General features: G+C 43.6%; 1 protein-coding gene across 1 annotated transcript in view; it reads right to left on the bottom strand.

Moving 5' to 3' along the window:
* MYO10 (myosin X) overlaps positions 1–22,018 on the bottom strand; it is a 210,793-nt gene that overhangs the window by 99,436 nt on the left and 89,339 nt on the right. The window contains exons 3-4 of the mRNA XM_008518069.2: positions 21,105–21,263; positions 7,759–7,946 (exon numbers count right to left, since the gene is read on the bottom strand). Coding sequence (XP_008516291.1) covers positions 7,759–7,946; positions 21,105–21,263 — 347 coding nt within the window. The remainder of the gene's footprint in view (positions 1–7,758; positions 7,947–21,104; positions 21,264–22,018) is intronic.

The following is a 22,018-nucleotide window of genomic DNA, read 5'->3' as shown; positions in this document are numbered from 1 at the left end:
TTTTCCAGATGATTCTACCATGAAGCTAGGTTTTGGAACTACTGCTCTTGGAAGTAGTCGCACATAATTCAGATGGGACTGCACCAGGAGATAAGAAGTGGGATCACAGTGTTACATGATCAAGGCAAAGAATAAAAATACTTAAACTATTCCGAAATTGTTAAAACCCAGCAATATGCCGGATGTCCCATGTCAAAGTAACAGGCCTTTTATCCTCGCCTCTTCCACCTCCCCCACCTCCGCCTGAGACTTTTAACATGCCCATGAAAACAATTTATTGAGGGTCAAACCAAGGTGATCTTTGAAGCAATAGAGAAAGAGCGTCTCCACAGGTATTCCTTCCCTTCTTAAATATTCACACGCCTACTATGGTCAGGCCGCATGAAGGGCTGGGAAAGCAGTCCTGAACAAAAGAGCCACAGACAGCATCTGTCTATGATCCAGCAGCAGAGAGAGATCAAAGAGTCACAAAGTATGGTCAGTGCTGTCAAGTATAAATCTCGGGCGACAGGAGGATTCATAATTTAGATGGAGGATAACGGTTGAGTGAAGATGTTTCTGGGGAAATGACATGTGGATAGAAACTTGAGGACATGCACAGGAGTTAAGTGGGTGAGGACCGAAGGAAGGGGTGGGGCATGAGGCTGCCAGAGGAAACTGTTGGATGCCCTGGAGGACGGGAAAGCAGCCTGCAAAGCCACAGTTGGGGAATCGAAGGGACAGCGCTGGGGTCCTACTGAGGCCACTGTTTTCCAGTCAAGCACGGAACTGATTCTTTTAAATAGGGGAGTAGGGTGGTGTGGAATATCATGAATCACACCCCCCCAACATTTAAAAATTAACCGTCATTATAATGATATATATAAGACATAATATACATATAATACATTATATATTATGTTATACATGTGTGATACAGTGGTTATAAGAAGTATATACTTGGTCTTTGTCCTCTTCCTGGCAGAGTTCCTAAAGCACTTGGAATTTCCTAAGGGACCAGAGTGATTGTTTAAAGTCTTTTGTTATGTTAATGAGATGACTTTTAGAAAGCCCTTAGGTAACCAAAAGTTGGGGGGCTGGTTGCCAGGGGAACCAACCACGTGCTTAGAGGGGACAGAACTTCCAGTTCCTCCCCTCCCCCCACCTAAGGGGAGGGCAGAGGGGCTGGAAGTTGAATTCAGTGACAAATGGCCCATGATTTAATCAGTCATGCCTAAGTAATAAAGCCTCCATAAACCCCCAAAAGGACCGAGTTTGGAGAGCTTCTGGGTTGGTGAACACATGGAAATTCGGGGGAGATTCATTCAAGCTCTGTGCCCTCTCCCCATACTTTGCCCTCTGCATCTCTTCCATCTGGCTGTTTTTGAGTTACCTCCTTTTATAATAAACTGTTGATTCAGTCAGTAAAATGTTTGAGTTCTGTGAGCCGCTCTAGCAAATTCATCACAAAGAAGGGGTCACTGGTACATGTGATCTATAGCTGGTCGATCAGAAGTACAGGTAACAACTTGGACTTGCCTGGGAATGGCGTAGATAGTGTCCAGGTAGATAGTGTCAGAATTGAGTTAATCATTTGGTGGACTATATAATACAATATATGCTATATAATACATAGCATGGATATTATAGCATTATAATGATATATATAATTAGGCATGTACTTCTTTGCTTATTGTAATTATAGAACTATAAAGCCAAAATAAATTTAAGAATTAAATACAGACCAATAAAATTCAAAATAATTTAACCCTCTGGTGGATGTCGTTCTGCTCAAACTGAAGAGCTCGTGGCAGTGTGACTGCCTTATTGCTGCTCCTCGAGCCTGCCGCGCCTATTCTACCACGGAGCGTGTGGTGACTCATTTATTCCACCTCTTTCCCCTATTCCAGCCACTGTAAAAGAGTAACTCATACAGCAATTACGATCTTATTTCACCTTCCCTTACAGCAAACACATCACTTACATATCCAGTCCTACATTTTTCTCATTAGCCCATGGCAATTATAGTCCCAACCCTTGGCGCCAACGTGATTGCAAACACAAACACGGGCTTCGGAGAAAACGTGCTCACCCAGATGAACCCAAATGAGCTTATACTGTTAACAAACTTTATAAAGATGATAATAAAAATGAAAAAGAGAAAGAGAAAGAACCCAAAGCACTGGAACGGGGCCTCGGAGGATGTATTAAAAGTTTTGAGAGTTTTTCGTAGGTAGAATGGAAAGTCACAAGACAGTTTTGAAGCAGGAGGGTGTCGTGATCAGGATTTAAAGATCAGTCTGTGTGGAGTGTGGAGTGTGGAGAATGGACAGAGGGAGGCAAGAGACGACACAGGGAGACAGGATGTGAGGGCAGAAGGGTAATGAGAGGGGGCAGCAGAGAGGAGGAGTGAGAGGCTCCAGGAGTGACTGTGGAGGGAGAAAGGAAGGGATGCTGATGGCCCTGGTCAGGAGGGTGGACAGGAGGCATGGGGAATGACTCCTGAGAGCCCAGGGAGCTTGCTGGCATGAAGACCTGGGTGTTGGTAACACATGAAACTGTCTACATAAGATCGTACACTTTACTGTATGCAACTTTACCTTCGTTTGGGGGCTGTGGGAAGAGACTGACTTCTTGATCTCAGGCTAGGGACCTGGTAGGAGAAAGAACCTACTTGCTGAAAATGAGAAGCATGAGAGGACAAACACATTTTTGGGAGGAAACCAGGATGAATTTAGGACATGCCACCCTGAGATACCCATGAGACAACTCTGTGTTGATACCTTAGAGGCACTGGGACACACGTCCAGAACTCAGAAGAGAGACTGGAGGGGGAAGGCATTTAAGCCTGGGGAGTCATGCAGACCCAGAGAAGGAAAGGCAGGTTGGTTAGAAGAAGAGCAGGTGGAAAATGACAGAGGAGCGGAGGAATGCCCAGAGAGCAAGGAAGAAGCCCAGAATGATGGAGCCCCATGGAGGAGAGGGGGTACTTTGTGGTGTAAGGGGGGTGTGGAACCAAAGGTGCATCTTTCTTTTCTAAAGACGAAACATTCTGGAAATTTCTGAATGATAATGCCAATGATGCAGTAGAAAGGAAGAGGTCAGAGAATCAGGGGCAGGGAGGCTCAAAGATGAAGCAAAGTGACCAGGAAAGCAGGAAGGAGGGATCCGGAGCACAAATGAAGAAAAGGACCTCTGATGTGAACAGGGCCCTTCATGCACCCCACAGGCTAGTCTCCCAGTCCAGTGCTGGTATCAGCAAACTATGGCCCCCAAATCTGCCCTGATGTCCGTTTATGTAAATACAGTTTTATTGTAACAAAACCCGGCCCTTCATTTGTTCCCTGAGTGCTTTTGCACACCAAGGGTAGAGTTGAGTGGTTCTAACTGAGACAGTGTCACCCACAAAGCCTAAAATATATACTCCCTGGCCCTTTACAGAATACCTTGCTGACACCTGGCAAACATTCTCAATTCTATGAATCAAATTCCCCTGGTTCACATGGTTTTCTCAAAATATACATGGATCACTCCCTCCCTCACTTGCTAGATGACTTAGGAAGCTTCACCACTGCCCTGAGGATTTAGTCCAAAGGTCTTAGTGAGCAGGACAAAGCCCTTAAGGCGGCATCCTGCACCAGGAAGTAGAATTCTGTTCTGAAACTAACACAGGGAGACTGAATTTCAAATCCTGTGTCTGTTGCTCACAGCTAAAGTCTCTTTGGCAAGACACTCAACAGCTCCAGGCCTCAGCTTCCGCACAGAAAATGCCCCTTGGTCTTCTCTGAGGATTACACACAAATTAGTCTTTCCTGATGAATGTCAGTTCCCTTCCTCTGCTTTTCCAATCCCAGCCCCTTCGTGTCCCTTAGCAAATCCCATAGCTTTACAGGCATATCTTCTATTTCCAAATATCTATGTTTTTGCAAATGCTTCTGTGCCCTTCCTCCCCTCCATGCTGGCCATATTCCTACATACCCTTTCACTCATGATCACATGTCACTTCTATGAAATACTTTCTTTATTCCTTCTTGAGCATCTACTGCAACCTTCTCTGAGCAACCACGTACACATTTCTATCACAGCATTTGGCAGGCTGTATTCAAATTACTTATCTACATCAGTTTCTCCCCATCACAGTAGACGTTTCTGAAGGGCAGTGAGCGGGTTTTATCCTTTAATCTCCAAAGCCTAGCATGTAACTTGCTGTATGACATGAGCAAGAGGCTTGACTCAGGCCTTACTCTGCTTAGTGCCCCTCTCAGTCTGGACACAAGTTTTGTTCACTGTTCCAAGTCAATCACTTCTAAATATGTTACTAGAAATAGAAAAAGACCAAACACCCAATTACCGTTCCAGAATATAAAAGACATAGTCAAGAAGAAATCGTTCCAGTTTTGGAAAACAAAAACACGTAAAGCAAGCAAAGGTCCTAAACCCACAGTTGCCCTGGAAATGCCTCCTTTGATTGACAGCTCTTGAATGCTGCCCCTACTAGACCTTGTTCTGGGCAATGAGTTTCACAGATGAATTAGCCACAGGCCTTGCCTACACTATCTATCTTAAAAGGTCATATATACTGAAAAGACCATAATAAACTAAACTCTGCCTGTCCAATACAATGTGTGAAAAACTGAATTCAATGAAAAATGTGCTAGATCAACCAAGATCAAATGCTGACCTTGTCAGTGAGTTGAAAAAAAATTTCAAGTTTTAAACTTACATGTTTATATTTTAAAAACTATAACAGCATAAACATTCATTTAAATCTGCACAAAAAGATAAAACTAGAGCTTGAGAGGTAACAATCTTGAAAGTAAGACCGACCAACAAAAGAGGCTTGGACTAGAAGCCTAGAGATGTGACATTGCCAGCAACTAACCGGGGACCTTAGCCAAGTGACAGAGGCTCATAAAGTGAGGGAAAAATTGATCTATGAAGTCGTGTCCAGTTCCAAATAGGCCTATTATCTAGTTTCAAAGGTATTAGCATGAGAATGTTTTGAAAGTAGTAAAACGTTATATCCACCAGGGGGCAGATCATGCCTGAGGAAATCTAAATAGGGCTACTGTGCCGGGCAATTTTTATTTTTATACTCAGTTTTCTCTTAATTCCCAGAGCCCAAACCCCCACTAAAAAAAGGAACTGCTGGTGAGATCTATTAAAAACCAAAACACATTTTAATGAGAAATCTATTCTTAAAGACTCTGTTCCCTGAGTTAATTTAGATAAATACAGCTACTCTTTTCACAGCAGCATTACACAATGAGAGCTTTCTATTTGGGATCCACTCCCGTCCCCTTCACCCATCCCATTCCCCCCACCTTATTTTTAAATACCGCAGTCTTCGGCATGAAAATGCCAACCCCTTTCTGTTTTATTACACACAGACACATACATAGATATATATGTATATGCACAATGATCTCACTTGATTTTGCACTTTCTCCCTAAGCTGCTGTCTAGCAAGCTATCTATTAGTCATGCTCTCATTTTTTCCACTGAAAGTAACAAATACAAGCAATTATCAATGGCAAATATTTAGACACCTAAGTCTGGAAAACAATTCAATCATCTTAAAATAGATTAAGTTTTCTTTCTTTCTATAAATCTTATTAAATTATATTCTGCATGCTGAAATAGTGACCTGAAGTTCTAACTTCTGAGCTTTAGAGAAGTCATCGAAACAAGCCCACAAATAGTGCTTCTAGTCATAAGGCAAGTTACTTTATTGGAAAAGTGACTCTTAAAAGCCTTTTAAAGATATATATAAAGTAGTTTCATTTTGATTAGTTGCAAATTATAATGATTCATATTTACTTAACCGAGTAAAATGACATGTCTCTCAAGTTTCCGCAGCCCAGAACATTTAGCACCACGAAGGTGGAGAAGCGAAGAGAGTATGTCCGCCCAGATGCTTCTCCCTCCGCTTAGAGAAGGAGGCAGACAGAGGTAAGCAGAGAGAGCGACAGAAAATGAATGAGTGAGAAAGGCATTCCTCTGTCACATTCATATAATTCTGATTTGTTACAAAAGCACAAGAGTAATGAGTAAAAACTGCCAGTCAGAAGAACACAATGCCCAAAAGTAGTTTTGTGTGTGTGGCACCTGTAGCTATCATTATAGAGTACCCACATCACAGAGCTGCTGGAAGCTTTCAATGAGCTGATGCCTGAAAAGTTCTTGGCACTGTGTCTAAAACACAGCAACCCTTCAGAAACCATTAGCTATATTTCTTACTCATCTTCAGATACCACGCGGGACAGTGGGGGGGGGCTCCACTTCTCTTCCTTGGGTTTTCCCAAGGGGCCTCCTCTGGCTTGTCTGCCCACCCACACTCTCCCTCCTGCCCTCCCTCCCCATGGGAGCAGGACTGGCTTCTTGGAGGTGAAATAGGGGGAAGGGCTGGTCTGCCCGTCACCATCCGGGAATTGGTTTCCCCCAGTGTTTGTGGCCACCAGTTACCTGCCTGTATCCATGACCAGGTGAGTCTCTCTGCCTGCCTACTTTGGGGCTGCAATTGTTAGCAAGCCCGATTGGCTGGAAGTCTAAAGCTGACATATGGCTCTCCATCTGTCTCTGTGCCTTATTTCCACTGAATCCGAAATCTGGAAGGGGAGAAGAACGTCTTGTGTGCTGTCCTCCTAAAGACCCTTTTGCTTTCCCTTTCCTCTTGAAATAATATAATTATTTTGCCACAAGTTGGGACTAGAAAGCCACCTAAACCAGATGTCAAAGTCTCCTTTTACACCAGCAGTTTTAGCATACTATCGGTTCTCAGTAACACCCATGCTCCATGAATCAACGCCTTGGAAGGAGAAATGAACGAAGCACTTGAATATTCCACGGAAACCTCACTGAGAGCGACATTTGGCACATCTGCTCTGGATATCATCCAGCGGTGTTTTGATCGTCACTAGAACATGATTCCAATGTAAAGAATTAATAGTGACACCCAACAGAATGTCACTAGAATATAGGTGGTGAGGCCAATTTGAATTAGTTAATAAAAACCAAGAAATATTTTTAAAGAAATGTATTCTACTGCTTTTTTAGATAGTTCCTAGTAATCAAGTTTTGATAGTGGGCTTTCTAGCAGTTTATTTTAATAAATAACTAAGACTCAGCTGAAATAGATACGTCAAGACCCTTCTCTCTGGCCAAAAAATTAATTGAAACAAGCATGCCCTTCTATCATTTTCTTAACATACAAATAGCAAGTCCCTTTTCTGTAGCTAATTCAAGGGTAAGTTTTAGGAATATCCAATCAAAATGATTAAAAATTCTTAAACTTGAGAGATTCTATCTAAAGTAATTTTATATTAGGGAAAAAAGAAATCTTGCTCAAATATATAAGCATTCTGTCTAGCACCCTAGAATATATAAAACATTTTAAATTTGGAAGAACTATGCAACATTTCCTTAAATCGACAGGACCACGCAGCAATGGAATAAACCAAAGAATAATTAAGGCAAATAAAAAAAAAGAAACAAAACAGAGTAATTATTCTGAGGCCAAGAGCCAACAAAGGTGGTCCATCAGGTGGGCTCTTCCTGTCTTCTGAAAGCAGTAGTTATCAAGCTATTCAAAACAGAAAACTATATCTGAGAAATTCAGGCACTTATACAATTGTTTTCATGAATGTTCTAAGCAGGTGTTGTGTTGTGGGAGTGGGCTGAGAAACAGCTGCTGGTAGGCAGACCAGCGGGTTTGGGAACAGTGGCTCTCCACGTGGTGCCCCCTCCAGCCCTCTGCCAGCCTCCTGGTTGGCTGGTTACCTGATGAGGACGCACTGGTTGTCGTGCCGCTTCCACAGGCAGCGGTAACACTCGTTGGCGATCGCGAAGACGTGGGGGGGCAGCTCCCCCAGGTGGCACTTGCTGTACCGCTCCATGGTGGCGCGCTCATACAGGCCAGCGATGGTCTTGTAGGGGTTCACGGAGGCGATGATGGAGCCGATGTAGGTCTGCAAGCACACGGGGTGGGGAGACAGAGGGACACCCGGTTACACACGGCACCGACAAAGCCTTCTTGCCTCCACCCACGCTGGGACAGAGACGGAAGAGTCTGGATGAAGCTCAACGCTGGTCCACACTGGGAACGGGGCTGCTGCCACCTCTCCCCGAAGCGCTGCCTGAGCTCTAACAGAATTCACCTGAGTGCGAATTGAGGGGAAAGATGAACTGTTCCCCACTGCATAAATTTTTCCTATACCTTTTGGTAAAAATCTTGTCATTCTGTACAAATGATTGAAGCCATTTCAAAGCGGGCCTGCAGTGAAAGAAAAACAAGAGAAAGAAGAAGGGGGAAGCCCAGGCCCAAATCCCTGCTCTTGCGTGACCTCCTAACCCCGGTGACCTGCTAATCCTGTCCCGAGCACAAAGGACTGTCCAGTTCCAGCCTTCTTCCTCATCAGGTGGTCATTAGGATTCAAGCATCGATGAGAGAGCCAGAGGGGCTGGGGGAGGGGAACAGACAGTTACTGTTTAACGGGTAGAGTTTCTGTTTGGGATGGGGAGAAGGTTCTGGAGGTGGATAGTGGTCACGGTTGCACAACACTGCAAATGTATTAACACACTAAATTGTACACTTAAAAATAGTGAAAATGGTAACTTTTATGTTATGTCTATTGAGCCACAAATTTTAAAACGGAACAAGAACATTTTGAAAATACCAGGTATTCTTTCAATAATCTCAAACACCTCATGGAGTGCCATATAACTTATCTGGAGCTTAGCTGACTGACAATCTTACCTTTCTGGGACAAAATCCAGGCCAGAAATTAAGCAAAATCTTCAGAGCAGGAGAGCAGAAGCTACAGAGCTATTAAAGAAGGGTAACGCCTTAGGCCGCCTCCCACAGACGTCACTGTTCACTTGTACTTCTGGGAGAAACACTCACGAGGGTTTGGTTATCTGGTTTCCAGGCTCAGACACAACTGAAGAAGCAAGTCAGAGGAGGCTGCAACCACCACCAAAAACCAGCCGACTTTCACAGAGCGCATGCACAGTGCCAAGGGCTTTCTGGAGTGTTATGCACTGAACTGTGTCCCCCGCAAATTTACTTGTTTGAAACTACCTCAGAGTGTGACTATATATGGAGATAGGGCCTTTAAAGAGACGTTTAAGTTAATAACAGGGTGGGCCCTAATCTAATCTGACTGAGGTCCTTATAAGAAATTTGGATACACAACATATCACGGGGTGGCTTAAGTAACACAAATTTATTTTCTCACCATCCTGGAGGCCAGAAGTCCAAGACTGAGATATCAGTCTTGGTTTGGTTACTCTTGAGGCTTCTCTCTTTGTCTTGCAGATGGCCACCTTCTTGCTCTGTCGTCATATCGTCTTTATCTGTGCCCACCACCCAGTGATATTTTGTCATGGTGGCCCTAGCAGACTAATACACAAGACCTGACCCTGTAACAGCCACAATAACCGCGTGAGGTTCACAGAATTATACTACACCTATTTTTCAGATGACGAGACTGAGGCATAGAGATAAAATTTTGTGTACAGTCACATAGCCGGTAAGTGGTAGAGGTGAGACTTGAGCCCAGGCACTCTAATTCCAGAGCCTTCTCTTTCCATATTCCTTGGCAAGGCATGGCAATGTAGCAGAGACAAGGAAAGGCAAGAAACACTAGACAGAAAGTCCAAACATCCTGAGAGCATCTGTACCATATTATAGCAATTTGTAATCATTTATATTCATAGTGACTGCCAGGAACATCAAGCAAAGTATCGCATGTTCCGTGTAACTGTTTTCAAATGTAGGGAGGTCTATAGTATGTTTTGGAAATATTTTGAACCAGAAAATATTAAAAACATAAAAGAGAGATTACCATATGACCCAACGATTCCATTCCTAGGTATACACCCAAAAGAATAAAAATGGATACTCAACAAATACATAGCAGCATTATTCACAACAGCTAAAGGTGGAAGCAACCCAAACATCAATCATCAGATAGATGGGTGAACAAGACGTGGTATATCCATACAAGGGAATATTATTTGGCTACAAAAAGGAATGAAGCACTGATGCTTGCTACAATGTAGATTAACCATGAAAACATTACATTAAGTTTAAGAGGCCAGACACAAAAGTTCACGTATCCGGAATACGTAAATCCACAGAGACAGAAAGATTGGTGGTAGTTATGATACGGTGGGGGTGCAGAGGCAGGAATGGGGAGTGATGGCTTAGTGGGTACAGGGTTTCCATTTGGGGTGATGACAATATTTCAGAACTAAATAAAGGTACTGGTTGTACAACACTGTGAATGTACTACATGCCACTGAACTGTTTACTTTAAAGTGGTTGGTTTTATGCTATGTGAATTTCACCTCAACTAAAAAAAAAGATTCTGTGCTTTCATGGCTAAGTGTTCGGGTCCCTGGAAACCTCAACTCTCTAGAAAGCTGATTTTTCCCTGTTAGAGCACTCTGGGGAAGATTTGGCAGAGAAGGAAAGATGGAAGCTGCTTTTTCCTCTGGGGAAGGAAAGTGTCCTACTTCTAAAGGAGAAAAGAATGGCCTGGTTCCTTGGAGGATGTGATACATCTCCATCAACACCTTGATTACCGGCATTCTGGTGCCTTCTTTTATGTCAACTCTTTGCAGAGGTGAGGGAGGGAGGCGGGCGATGCGTGAAGCTCTGGGTATCTGGCCCCTTCCTCTAGTTTATCTAAAGCATCAGGCTTGTGTCTACTCTTTTGGTAGTTGTATGCATTAATATTACTATTTTTATTCTGTAAACTATCAAAAATGTTCATTTTTCTGCGAAATGCATTCCGACTTTTTTTCCTCCTTTGGCAGAAGTCATCAGTGTCATCCCTCTTTAAACAGCTAGGTAGGCACCCTGCCCTCCTCTTTCTCACGTGCAAGTGAAACGTACAAGCCACAGTCAGGGCATCAAGTTCACTATTAAATTTAAGTTAATATTAGGATATTAACCCATCATTAACACACCCTTTTAAAAAATGCTCTGTCCATATCTTGAAAATTTTGCACATCCTGTTCACAGTATGTTCGTATAGTTGCTGTAAAATTCTGAGATGAGTCCTTTTTTAAAAGGATTTATTTATTGATTTATTCATAAAAAACATTATAATCTTTTCACAAAAGCTCTCATTTGACAGTGATTATTTTGGTCAAAACTTCCTAGGCATGCTGCCCCCTCCTTGTTGGGGAACCTCACTAGTCGTACAGCATCCCTTAAGATATCGATTGCTCATCCTGACGGTGTGGATGACATGGTTTTTGCATGGGGGTAGGAGACCCTTGAGCATTAAGCTTGTTAGCAAAGATGAAGATAGAACAACCAAAACCGTCTTAACACCTAGTATCATTTTTAAGTAATTCACATGGCACCTCACTCAGTGAAATAGTTTTCAAGTGTATCAGAACAACAATGTAGTCAGTGGTTGTGGCAGTTACAGACAACACACATGCGCCCTCCCCACCCACTCCACAGCGTTTCTAGAGGGAAGCTGGCACTCTGAACAGCAGCTGTTCAGCACAAAGCCAGCCCACGGAACTGGGAACTATTCCACTGGTGGTCACGCAGGGCGGACCCACTAACACATCACGATACATTTCCCCACTGAACTCAGTCGTTGTTGCACTGTCAGAGCTGGCCTGTCAGCTGAAGCCGTGCTCTGACATAACCTTGAGATGTGGGCAGGGCAGAGACTACTGTTCTGCCTCCTGTGACAGAGGAAAGAATGGTATATTCTCTCTGCCCCTTTAATTATAGAGTCAGTGAGGGAGCACAAGGACAAGAGGGATCCAGGTTCCCAGTGTGCCACACGTTGGGTCTGTGGGGATCTCCTTCACCACTCACTAATGGACAGAACAGGAATTGTCCAAGACTCCGTCCAGCCTCATCGCCAGTGGCCAATGTCTCCATGTCCTGTACGCTCTGCTTTCAATTAACTCTAGAATCTATCCCCTTCCCATCCATCTCTGCCACCCTGGCCTCACTTGTTTAGATTTCTACAAAAGCCTCCGTCCTCGACGATTTCCCACAGTCTTGCATGCTCCATCCAAGTGCCACACGTTTTCTGAAGACAAAAGCTCTCCTGCTTAAAACTCTTCGACAGCTCCCACGACCTTCAGTGTCAACCCACAGGGATATTCGAGAGGAGGTTGAGTGGCTCCAAAAAGGTGACAGAATAGCCCAAGTCCTAATGAATTATTCTCCTAACAGTTACAGAAGGGCGGGCCTTCAGTTACTTACTCATTGAGTTTTCACTGGTGTGCCCACATTCACGCCAACTGACACTTTTGAACCTGCTAAAACAGAGGTAGGTATAGACAGCATTGCAACAATGGGAATAGGGTAAATAACAAGGAGTCCTCATAGTTTATTCAAAGAAAAACTAGGTGACATCTTAGAGATCCATCAGCAAAAACGACTATGGCCAAGGACATCTTTTCTCCCACTACCTTAAACATAGCACTTTGCATGGGTTATTTTGTCACTAAAATGCTGGACAAGTATCGTTGAATGAGGAAAGTTCAACATGTAACAAGAGAAATGGTGACTGGGGAGTGGAGGGGGTGGAAGAAAGACTAAGTGAAGCAAAGATAAAATGTAGCGGGAAATCCTAAGAGCCGGAGACATTTGTTGCATGCTTGTACCATTTATCACTCTATAAAAAGGTATTATTACTTCTCTAAAAATGGCCATGATAACGCCATGCAGTTTAAGACTCTGCACACATGCAACCCTCAAACGTGAGGCGGGGCCAGGTACTGGTTTCCTCATATTGGATTCCAAATTCCACAAGAATAAATAGCTTGGTCATTTTAACAGCTTTTCAGAAATAGAAAGTACATTCTATTTTGAGGCACGTAAAATAAAATTTCTAGTCAGAAAAGTTCCACATAACTCATCAAAAAATACATTTCCTTGCCCGTTTTAATAATCTGGAACAGCTGCAGCACACACTGCTTAAAAAGGTTGGGAGAAACTCACTGTGTTTCTTCAATCCAAAATCAACCAATTTGAGGTTTTCAAAAGGCATAAGGGTGTAATATCCAGTACCTAATCCCCCACCAAAAAAAAACACATCAAATATAACTAAGAAAACTGGAAGTGGCCTCAGATGCACCCTGCTTCTAGATACAGAGGGATCCGTGCCACCATTGGGAAGTCATTACTCCAACATAAGAACAAATTATCTCGACAGCGAGGTTTGGTCAAGTCAGAAGACCAGGAAGTCCTCAGCCTGGAGCCACCTCCCCTGGTATCCTGGTATTACAACCCCTCGGGGCCTAAGATTCTACATCCTCTGTTACCCCATGCAACTGCTTTGTGAAAGTGTTACAGAAATCAGAAGTATTTATTATTGTTTTTGTTACTGAAAATAAAACCACAACTGCTTTTCATCATGTGGTCCCGAAAAGCTGAATGGAGACCAAGTAATCTGAAATGCACTAGGGAGATTGGTTAAGGTCAGTGCCATGGCATACTTTCCTAATGGGAAGAACTTGTTTAGAAGTGGGATTCCTCAGCCAGATTTAGCTCCCACCCACCATTCTCCTCTTTCCTTCTCTCTCCCCCTCTCTCTCTCATCCGTCTTCCCCTCCTTCTCCCCGCCCGCCTCTCTCATCTCAGCTAAATATGGCAATGACTTACTTCCCAAATCTTGACCTTGAATACAGCTTGAGGTTTAAGTTACAGATCCACAGACTCAATGGCCCACTGGTCATCTTCACTTGGATACTCTTTAGCCAAACTCGAAATGGACAAGGCTGATATCCCCAAAAACACCTGTTTCTTCTCACACAGTCACATTTGACAAACGGCACCAGTCTCCTCAAATGGTTAATCCAGAAATCTAGGCGTCATCCTGTGAAATTCAGCCTACTTGCCCCCAAAACTCAAACATTGAAATTCTACCTCAGTATCCTTCATACCTAAACTCTCCCAGGACCGGTTCGGAATCCCATCGCTTCCCATCTGGTTTACTGCTTGCCTCTCCTAGACAGGACTGGATGCACCCATCCAACACCCTGCTGCCAGACTGAGTTTGCCCAGAGTGCACGTTTCAAGTCGTTCCCTACAGCCTGCACAAATAAATTCAAGCTCAGTAACTTACACAGAGTCCTTCCTCACCTGCTCTTGACCACCTTGCCAGCCCGCTGCACGCACCCTTCATTCCAGCATCCTGAATGTCCTGCAGTTGGACAAACGCATCACACTCTTTGATGCAGTTGCACATGCTGATCTTCTGCTAGGAATGAGCCACCCTCCTTCTTGGCCAAATTCCCCTGTGAATGATTTAAAACTCAGCATAACTCAGCTGGGAATCATTTTCTGATCCCCTCCTCACCTCCTCCTTTGGGTGTTCATTTTTTGTGTTCCTAGTAACTACTTTTATCACACTCACTGTCATCTTGAGCTATGGTCAATGGTTTGCTTGTGTCCATCTTCACCAATAAACTGGGAGGTGTTGGAGGGAACCTGCCTTTCAATAATCCAATCTTTCAAGAAACAATTACTGTAAACAAGAGGAATGCGGCATCCTTGGAGCCTAGCACTCAGCCTGGCACACAGGCAGGGCTAAATTGACGTAGATACATTGGTGGGGTGCACGATTTAACTAGCAAATAAATTCACGTTTTAACTGTGTTCTAGTGCTCTATGCCCACTACCTTCTACATAACAAAACTGTGCGCCATTATTATCCAATTAAACAATTAAGAAAACATTTTTTAACAATTTAAAAAACTGTCAAGCGTTCAAGTTTGTTGAAAAGAAAACTAGATTACAACAGATAACTCAAGTTGTTATGGAAGTCAAGCTCTTAAATTCAGACGTGGTATTCCATTTGAGTGCATTTCTGAATAAAATTCCCTCCTTATTGAAAGGAATCTGACCCAAAAGACAGGCAGGAAACGAAAAAAAAAAAAATCACAAAAACAAAGTTCCTAATTGCCACCATCATGTGCTGATGTGGAAGTGGCCACTCAAGAGCGTAAACGTTCGGTAAAGTTTAAAAATACATATAGTCAGACAGATGGTTACAATCATCTTTTGGCAACAGCAGTCTTGATTTCATGTGGAAAAAAACCCCTGACAAACCACACTGTATTCAGCTGTTCCCAGTACGAGACACATGCCAAGACGGCTATGCATCTGGTCTTCAGGCCATCCCTGAATCCGGGAGAGGCACACTGTTACTTGACACTGGCTATGGGAAGGGACGGAAACCAACCCAAAAATGTCTACTTTGGGAAAACTCAACTCAAGGAAATGAATCGCAGACTTAGGTTTGCATGTTCCAAACAGTAGGCCCCATGGCACGGGATCCCCAGTCCTAACACTGCACACAGCCCGCGATTTCCCCCACAGGTGAACCCAGTTCCCCTGCCTGCTGCAATCAACAGGTCCTTTCACTGGCTGCTGCCTGATGACACATTGTGCTCGACAGAAGCAGGCTTCCAAGTTAATTCAGGAAGAGCATCAAACACATTTACGGATTCAGGCTGAAATGCCACCTAACCAAAGGATATTTTTGAAATGCCTAAAAATATATTAGCTGTGAAGACTCTCTTGTGCTTACATAGCATTTATCTTTAGACACAGCCCCACTTCTTAAAATGGGCTCGTTTGATTCTCATCTCTGCACTATTTGTTCAGCAAGACCAACAAACTAACCAAGGAGTTGTGTGGAACACGGCACGGCTTCCTCTGGAGCCATCCGCAACACCATAATTGCAGACAAGCTCTGAAGTTCCCTGCAGCTCTCTCCGTGATGTGGTTTTGAGCCATTCCTAACAGGCTGGGAGAGGTGTCTCCTCCATGCAACTGACCCAGAGCACGACAAACCCTCTGATGGAGAGAATGTGCTTATCTTCCATTGCGCGGAAAACAAAACTGCCGCCCCACGGGGCTTGCTTGGCAGTCCCTCCACTCTGGACACAGAGCTTACGTTCAATACAACAGAAAGTTCATCTGCTCCTGTCAACGCTGTGTTTACATGCTGGGTACGTAACAATTTCAAATGAGCCAGGCTCCAGAGAATACAGTACGACAGACATCTAAAACCCAACTCATCTTTCCCACTCTCCTCTCCTTGATTTGCTGCCAGGACTGTCAACACCATGTTCTCAGGGCCATTGGGGCTTGACAAGGCTGGGAGTCATTAAAGCTAATCTTTCCTCCTTCACCTTCTCCTCCACACTTCTCATATCTGTTCTTCTCTAGCTCACCCCCACCTCTACCCTGGTCTAAAGCCCTCATCTCTTCACCCTTGAATTACTGCAACATTCTCGCAGCCAATCTACTCTCTACAGTCCATATCACATCACTTCCCATCAACTCTTGTAAATTTTTTCTTTGGGAAGCTCTCTCTTCTAAAACCTTTAACAAAGATGTTGTAGTCTCTATACCACCAAGCCCAGACGTTACTGACCAGATTTAAGTAAGGAAGGGTTTCTCAGCCTTGACCCTAGTGACATCTTGAGCCAGATAACTCTTTCTTATGGGGCTGTCCTGGGCACTGTGGGATGTTTAGCAGCAACTCTGACCTGTACCTACTAGATACCATTAGCATCCTTGGCTCTAGCTATCATAACCAAAAATGCCTCCTGATACTGCCCAATGTCCCCTAGGGGGCAGAGTCACCTGGTTGAGAACCACTGCTTTAAGGGTGTCCTGACCTCAGCCTGCCTCTCTCATCTAATTGCTCAACGTTCCCCAACAAATACCAGAGTCCATAAGCAAAGGAACTTTCTCCCAATTTAGTGAGGCCATCACACCAAATTCACTCTCATCTCTCCATCTTCGTTCACGTGTTTTACTAGCCTTTCCGTCTAACCAAATCTTATCCCTCCCTTTTGTAGTATCATGACTGCTACCCCCTCTCTAAGGCTTTTCACGACCAGCTCTGGCTGACCCACCTCTCCCCACTTCCTACCTCTTTGTACCACAAACACATATCCTGCCCCTCCTCTCCCTGAGTCTTTAGGAACTTATAGGTGTGGATACTTGTCCTCAGCAGGTCTCATCAGTGGTGGGAAGAGACAGAGGAGGAATGGACCCTTATTAGACTGTCTCTAAGGGGTGAGGCAACCAGGGGAGAGCCCCCATGGCAGGAAGCCCATAGACGAGGGGTTCAGGGTGGAAGTTTGGGATGGACTCCCAAGTTGGGAGCTGAAGTGCTGAGCAGGAGTCTTGAATGGGAAGTCACTAGAGAATGGAAAAGGCTGACAAGGTGAAGCCTTAGGCATGAAGAACCTGGCATTCCAGGAATGAAATGCAGCATTAGGGTAGAAGGCGGGGGCTTGCACAAGGCAATTATGGAAAGCACAGAGCTGCTCTAACCTGGGTGTCAGCTCCACCACGACCAGTGGCGAGGCTGGAGTCACACAGACCTACACACGCTGACAAAAGTCAGGACAGCCTCTGTGCCCCGAAGGACACAGTGCCAAGTTCCAGGCAGGAGCTCCCTAAATAAAGATTTGGTGGTATTAGACAAATAAGATGGGGAGAAAGGTACAAAGGTCAACAACATTCCTAAAGCTTTCACTTGTCCTTTTATTTTAAAACAGCCCTATCAGATATGGGAGTATGACATCTGACCTTTCAAAAACACATCAATTAAAAAACTCACACCCAGAAAGAGTGATTAATACGGAGCCCAAGAGGAGGTGGGTGGAGAAAAGGGAGCTCAACTCTGACGTGCCTATGTTGAGAGCTTTCTCCCTTGTAGCTGTCTACTCCATTTTAAAGAAGGATGCTAACGGCTGGAAAAAATCTTTTTACTGGGTCTAGTAAAGTTCTCAGGCAGTAAGGGTGGTCCTCAAGGAGAAAAAAGCTAAGAGTCCTTCCTACACACGACAGTAGACCTCTCCACGTGGAGAAGGGTCTGCTTACCAGCCACCTGTGTAACCTGCCAACTCAGACCAGAAAGTCAACAAATAATGCAAGATCCAGAGTGCTGAGGAAGTTCCTTCTCAATGGCACGACTCAAGGGAGGGCACCTATGGTAGGCAGAAGGCGGCACCCCCCTCCCATGATGTCCACCTCTAATTCCCAGAAACTGTGACTATGTGATGTTGCATGGCAAGGGGACTTTGGAGATGTGATTAAGGTGGTACACTTTGAGACTGGGAGATAGTCCAGGTGGCCCAGTCTAATCACATGAATCCTTAAAAGCTGAGACCCTACCTTGGCTGCAGTCAGAGAGAGGGGGGAAGGGAGGAGGAAAGATCTGAAGCATGAGAGGGACTCGATCCACCATTGCTGCCTTTGAAGGTGATGGGAGGGGGCCTCTGGAAGCTGAGAACAGCGCTTGGCTGACAGCCAGCAAGAAAATGGGGACCTTAGTCCCACAAGCACAAGTAACTGTCAAGTACCAGAATGAGCAGGAAATAGATCCTCCACGAAAGCTCCAGAAAGGAATGGCGCCCTGCCCACAGCTGGAGTTTAGACAGGTGGGACCCCTAGCAGATGCTGACCTAGAGAACTGCAAGAAAATGAATTTCTATGGTTTAAGTTGGTATAGTTATGGTAATTTGTTAGGCTAGCAATGGAAAACTGACACAGCACCTGTGTTACAAGTCATTTTTTTCTCTTTTAAAGACAGACAGGCAACATTTGGAGTTGGGAGAAAAGCTGTGCTTTTCTGGAAGGTGGCGGTTTTGTCTTGATGGGGCAGAGTCTGACAGGTACTGGAATCCAAGGCAAACAGCTTCAGCGAGGATAAGAAAATCGTGGGGGCTGCTTATGGATACTAATACAATTATCCAAGTCTCAAAAGGAAGGCATGTAAGGGCATAATTAACCAAATTGAACTGCAAATTGGATGTAGAAAAATCCTGTGTTTTTCTTTCAAAGGGGAGGGAAGAGATCTTCATTCTAGGGAGAAAAAAAAGACCAAGATCCTATTCACAGGGTTCACTGGACAATTCAGCTATCAGGGTTAACGTCGTCATCATGAGAAGAGGAAGAAAAAAAACTTTGAAAGGCTCTGCCTTTTAAATCCCTTGGGTAGTCTTTTTTCCTCCTAACTGACTGACTTTGTCTTGATTATTAAATGTGTAATAAGAACTTGAGTTTAAAGACAGAAGGATATGAACTCTGAAATAGCTACAAGAGACATACACCAATTAAAACATTTTAAATCTAGCTTCATGCTTTATTAGCTATTTCTAATATGTATGGCATTTATTTTACAAACATTTATTACACAACTACCAGGTGCCTGGCAATGTCCTTGGCTCAAGACAGACAAGATAAAAACCCTTGACAAACCAAGCAGGAAATTGCTGTGTAAACAAATATTCACAGGGCAGTGTCCAATACTTAATATTAAAAACACAGACACGGCACACGGAAACTGGGACACCTGTGGAGTGGGTATTCCATGGAAGGAGGGAGTTCACTGGTCGCCTTCAAGAAGATTTCTGAGATGAGAATAGAGCAGTGAAATGCATGGTCTGATAGCACATGCACAACACAGAATATGGTCACGCATCACTTAACGACAGGGACATGTTCTGAGAAATGCGTCATTAGGCGATTTTATCATTGCGCGAACGTCATAAAGCACACTTAAACACACCTAGAAGGTTCAGCCTACTCCACACCTAGGCTGTACGGTACCATCCTTATGGGACCACCGTCGGATATGCAGTCCTTCATTGACGGAAATGTCATTATGTGGCGCGTGACCGTATATAGCCACTTTTACATAAACATGGATGAAACAGTACCTTTTCTGAAGAACATATGGAAAACATTTTAATCTAAACACTGAGTGTAAGCAAGCTCAGCAAGTCAGAGCACTAGAACGATTGAATTTCTCTAGACAGGGCTGTTTGAAAACATTTGGCAAGCATTAGGTCAATCTGGCAAAAATGACACTTTCATAATATAAAAAGAAGGCAAATAAACATACTTTTTTTTCTAAGCTGAGGAAAATTAAGCATTAAAAATCCATATATATTCCTGCTCTTTCCCGGCTCCTCTCCCGGTCTGAGGGTAGATCAATTGGAGGGACCTGAATACGAAGCGTGCCTTGAGTCTCAGTTGTGAAGGCTGATATTATGACTATTCACCATCATCACAAACGCAAAATTAAATATAGCTCCTAAAGAACAGAAGATCAATGGTTTTTACGATATTAAAATTTGGGGTTTTAAAAACTGTATGAATTTGAATTTGACAAGAAACATAAACACGTATGAGAAGTTGCCTCAGTTTACTATAAAGACTCACCAACAGGCAGATGAAGGAATATATGTACTTTGTACTCTATATATCTGTCCTTTAATGGCAAAAGTGATTATTACAGAAGTGATTTTTTAAATATTACTCTTAGAATATAGATATAGTCATGTTTCATCAAAGTTGAGAGAAAAATGTGCAGGACTGCTTTATTTACTTTTTTGAGGAAGCTCAGCCCTGAGCTAACCTTCACTGCCAGTCCTCCTCTTTTTTGCTGAGGAAGACTGGCTCTGAGCTAACATCTGTGCCCATCTTCCTCCACTTTATATGTGGGACGCCTGCCACGGCATGGCTTGATGAGCAGTGTGTGGGTCCGCCCCCAAGATCTGAACCGGCAGGAGCACGTGAACTTAACCCCTGTGCCACCGGGCCGGTCCCCAGGTCTGCTTTTTATGGACATGTCTCCAACTGAAATAGCCAACAGGAATCTCACAAATAAGAAAGATGGGTTCCCTTGAATCCAAATATCCCCTTGGATGGGCTTCAGAACTGGAAAAACAGTGAAGATCCATAGAAGGAGAAAAAAGGAAGAAAACTTTGTAAATCCACATTTTCCCCCAGCCCTGAATTGAGGAAGTCACAGCACTGGGCGTGACGTCTTTATCTAAGAGAACTCTTAGAAACAGAATCACCCAGAAGGAGAAAGCGGTCGGTCGAACTGCCCTTTGACTGAAATAATCCCCTCTAATAAAATCAAGGCAATAAACACAAGAGCATCACTTACTGAATCACGTTTCTAACTGGCAAATCACCTGAAAACACAGTTTTACACAGATTAACCACAGGTTCACAAAAGGCGGGAAATACTCTTTGAAAACAAAGATAAACATTCCCACAAATTCAAGGAATTTTTAAAGGGAACTTAAGTGGAACTTACGTATATTTGGTTTCTCTTATACCGCTGGTGCAAGTTGTGCATGATGGAGCCCCCGTGGAACTCTGTCAAGGTGGCCATGTCATCCACGCCCTCCTCGTTCATGGGGTGCATAGCAGTCACCTTCTCGTGTGTAATTGTCCTCTGCTTGTAAGTGAATACCTGATGGGGGAGGAATTCAATTGTTGAGTTACCAGCAATGAATAGTTTCCACAATCGTTTCTCCAACTCGCAATACAAGCTCAGTACAATTTCAGCCACGAGATCCTGAATCGGCCAATAAAACATACACTGTAGAGAACTTTTTCATTTTCTGTGTGTCACCTCTCTACTTTTAAAGGAAGCAATGATTTTCACAATCGCTATTGGATGTTCCTAAAGTACACTAGTTCAAGCGCTAACCATCCTCTGGGAATCCCAGCAATTATAAATTTACAGTCCACGTCTCTACACATTTCTCCAATTGACATAAATCAATAACAGTTAAGAAATGGGCTAACCAAACTTAGAGAAAGTAATTTGGGTTCACTACATAATGTTTCACATGGGATCACATATTTCAAAGTTTCATAATAAAGTTCGTCTACTTACGTGTCATAGAAATTCACCATATGTCTATATATTTGTTCAAAGATTGGAACACATCTTCACAGGAATGTATGACAAACATCCTTGGACACTATCCCCACTCTAGTGGGACATCTAGCATTCGTGCGACCTTCAGGGAAAACAAATCCCCTTTCAGATGTAAAATAAAATCAGTTTCTTTGTTTGCTTGACAGTCTGTCTTCCTTAAAATTCCAAACACCAGCTCTGAGGGCTCATACGTGCTGTACCATGTACATGAGACAACTCTGATATTCTAAGACTGATTATTTCTAAAATCTACTCAGCGCTCCTATCACAACTGATTTGGC

The sequence above is a fragment of the Equus przewalskii genome, chromosome 20 (genome assembly GCF_037783145.1).
Source record: "Equus przewalskii isolate Varuska chromosome 20, EquPr2, whole genome shotgun sequence".
Lineage (NCBI taxonomy): Eukaryota > Metazoa > Chordata > Mammalia > Perissodactyla > Equidae > Equus > Equus przewalskii.
This window is presented reverse-complemented; position numbering and strand designations above follow the sequence as displayed.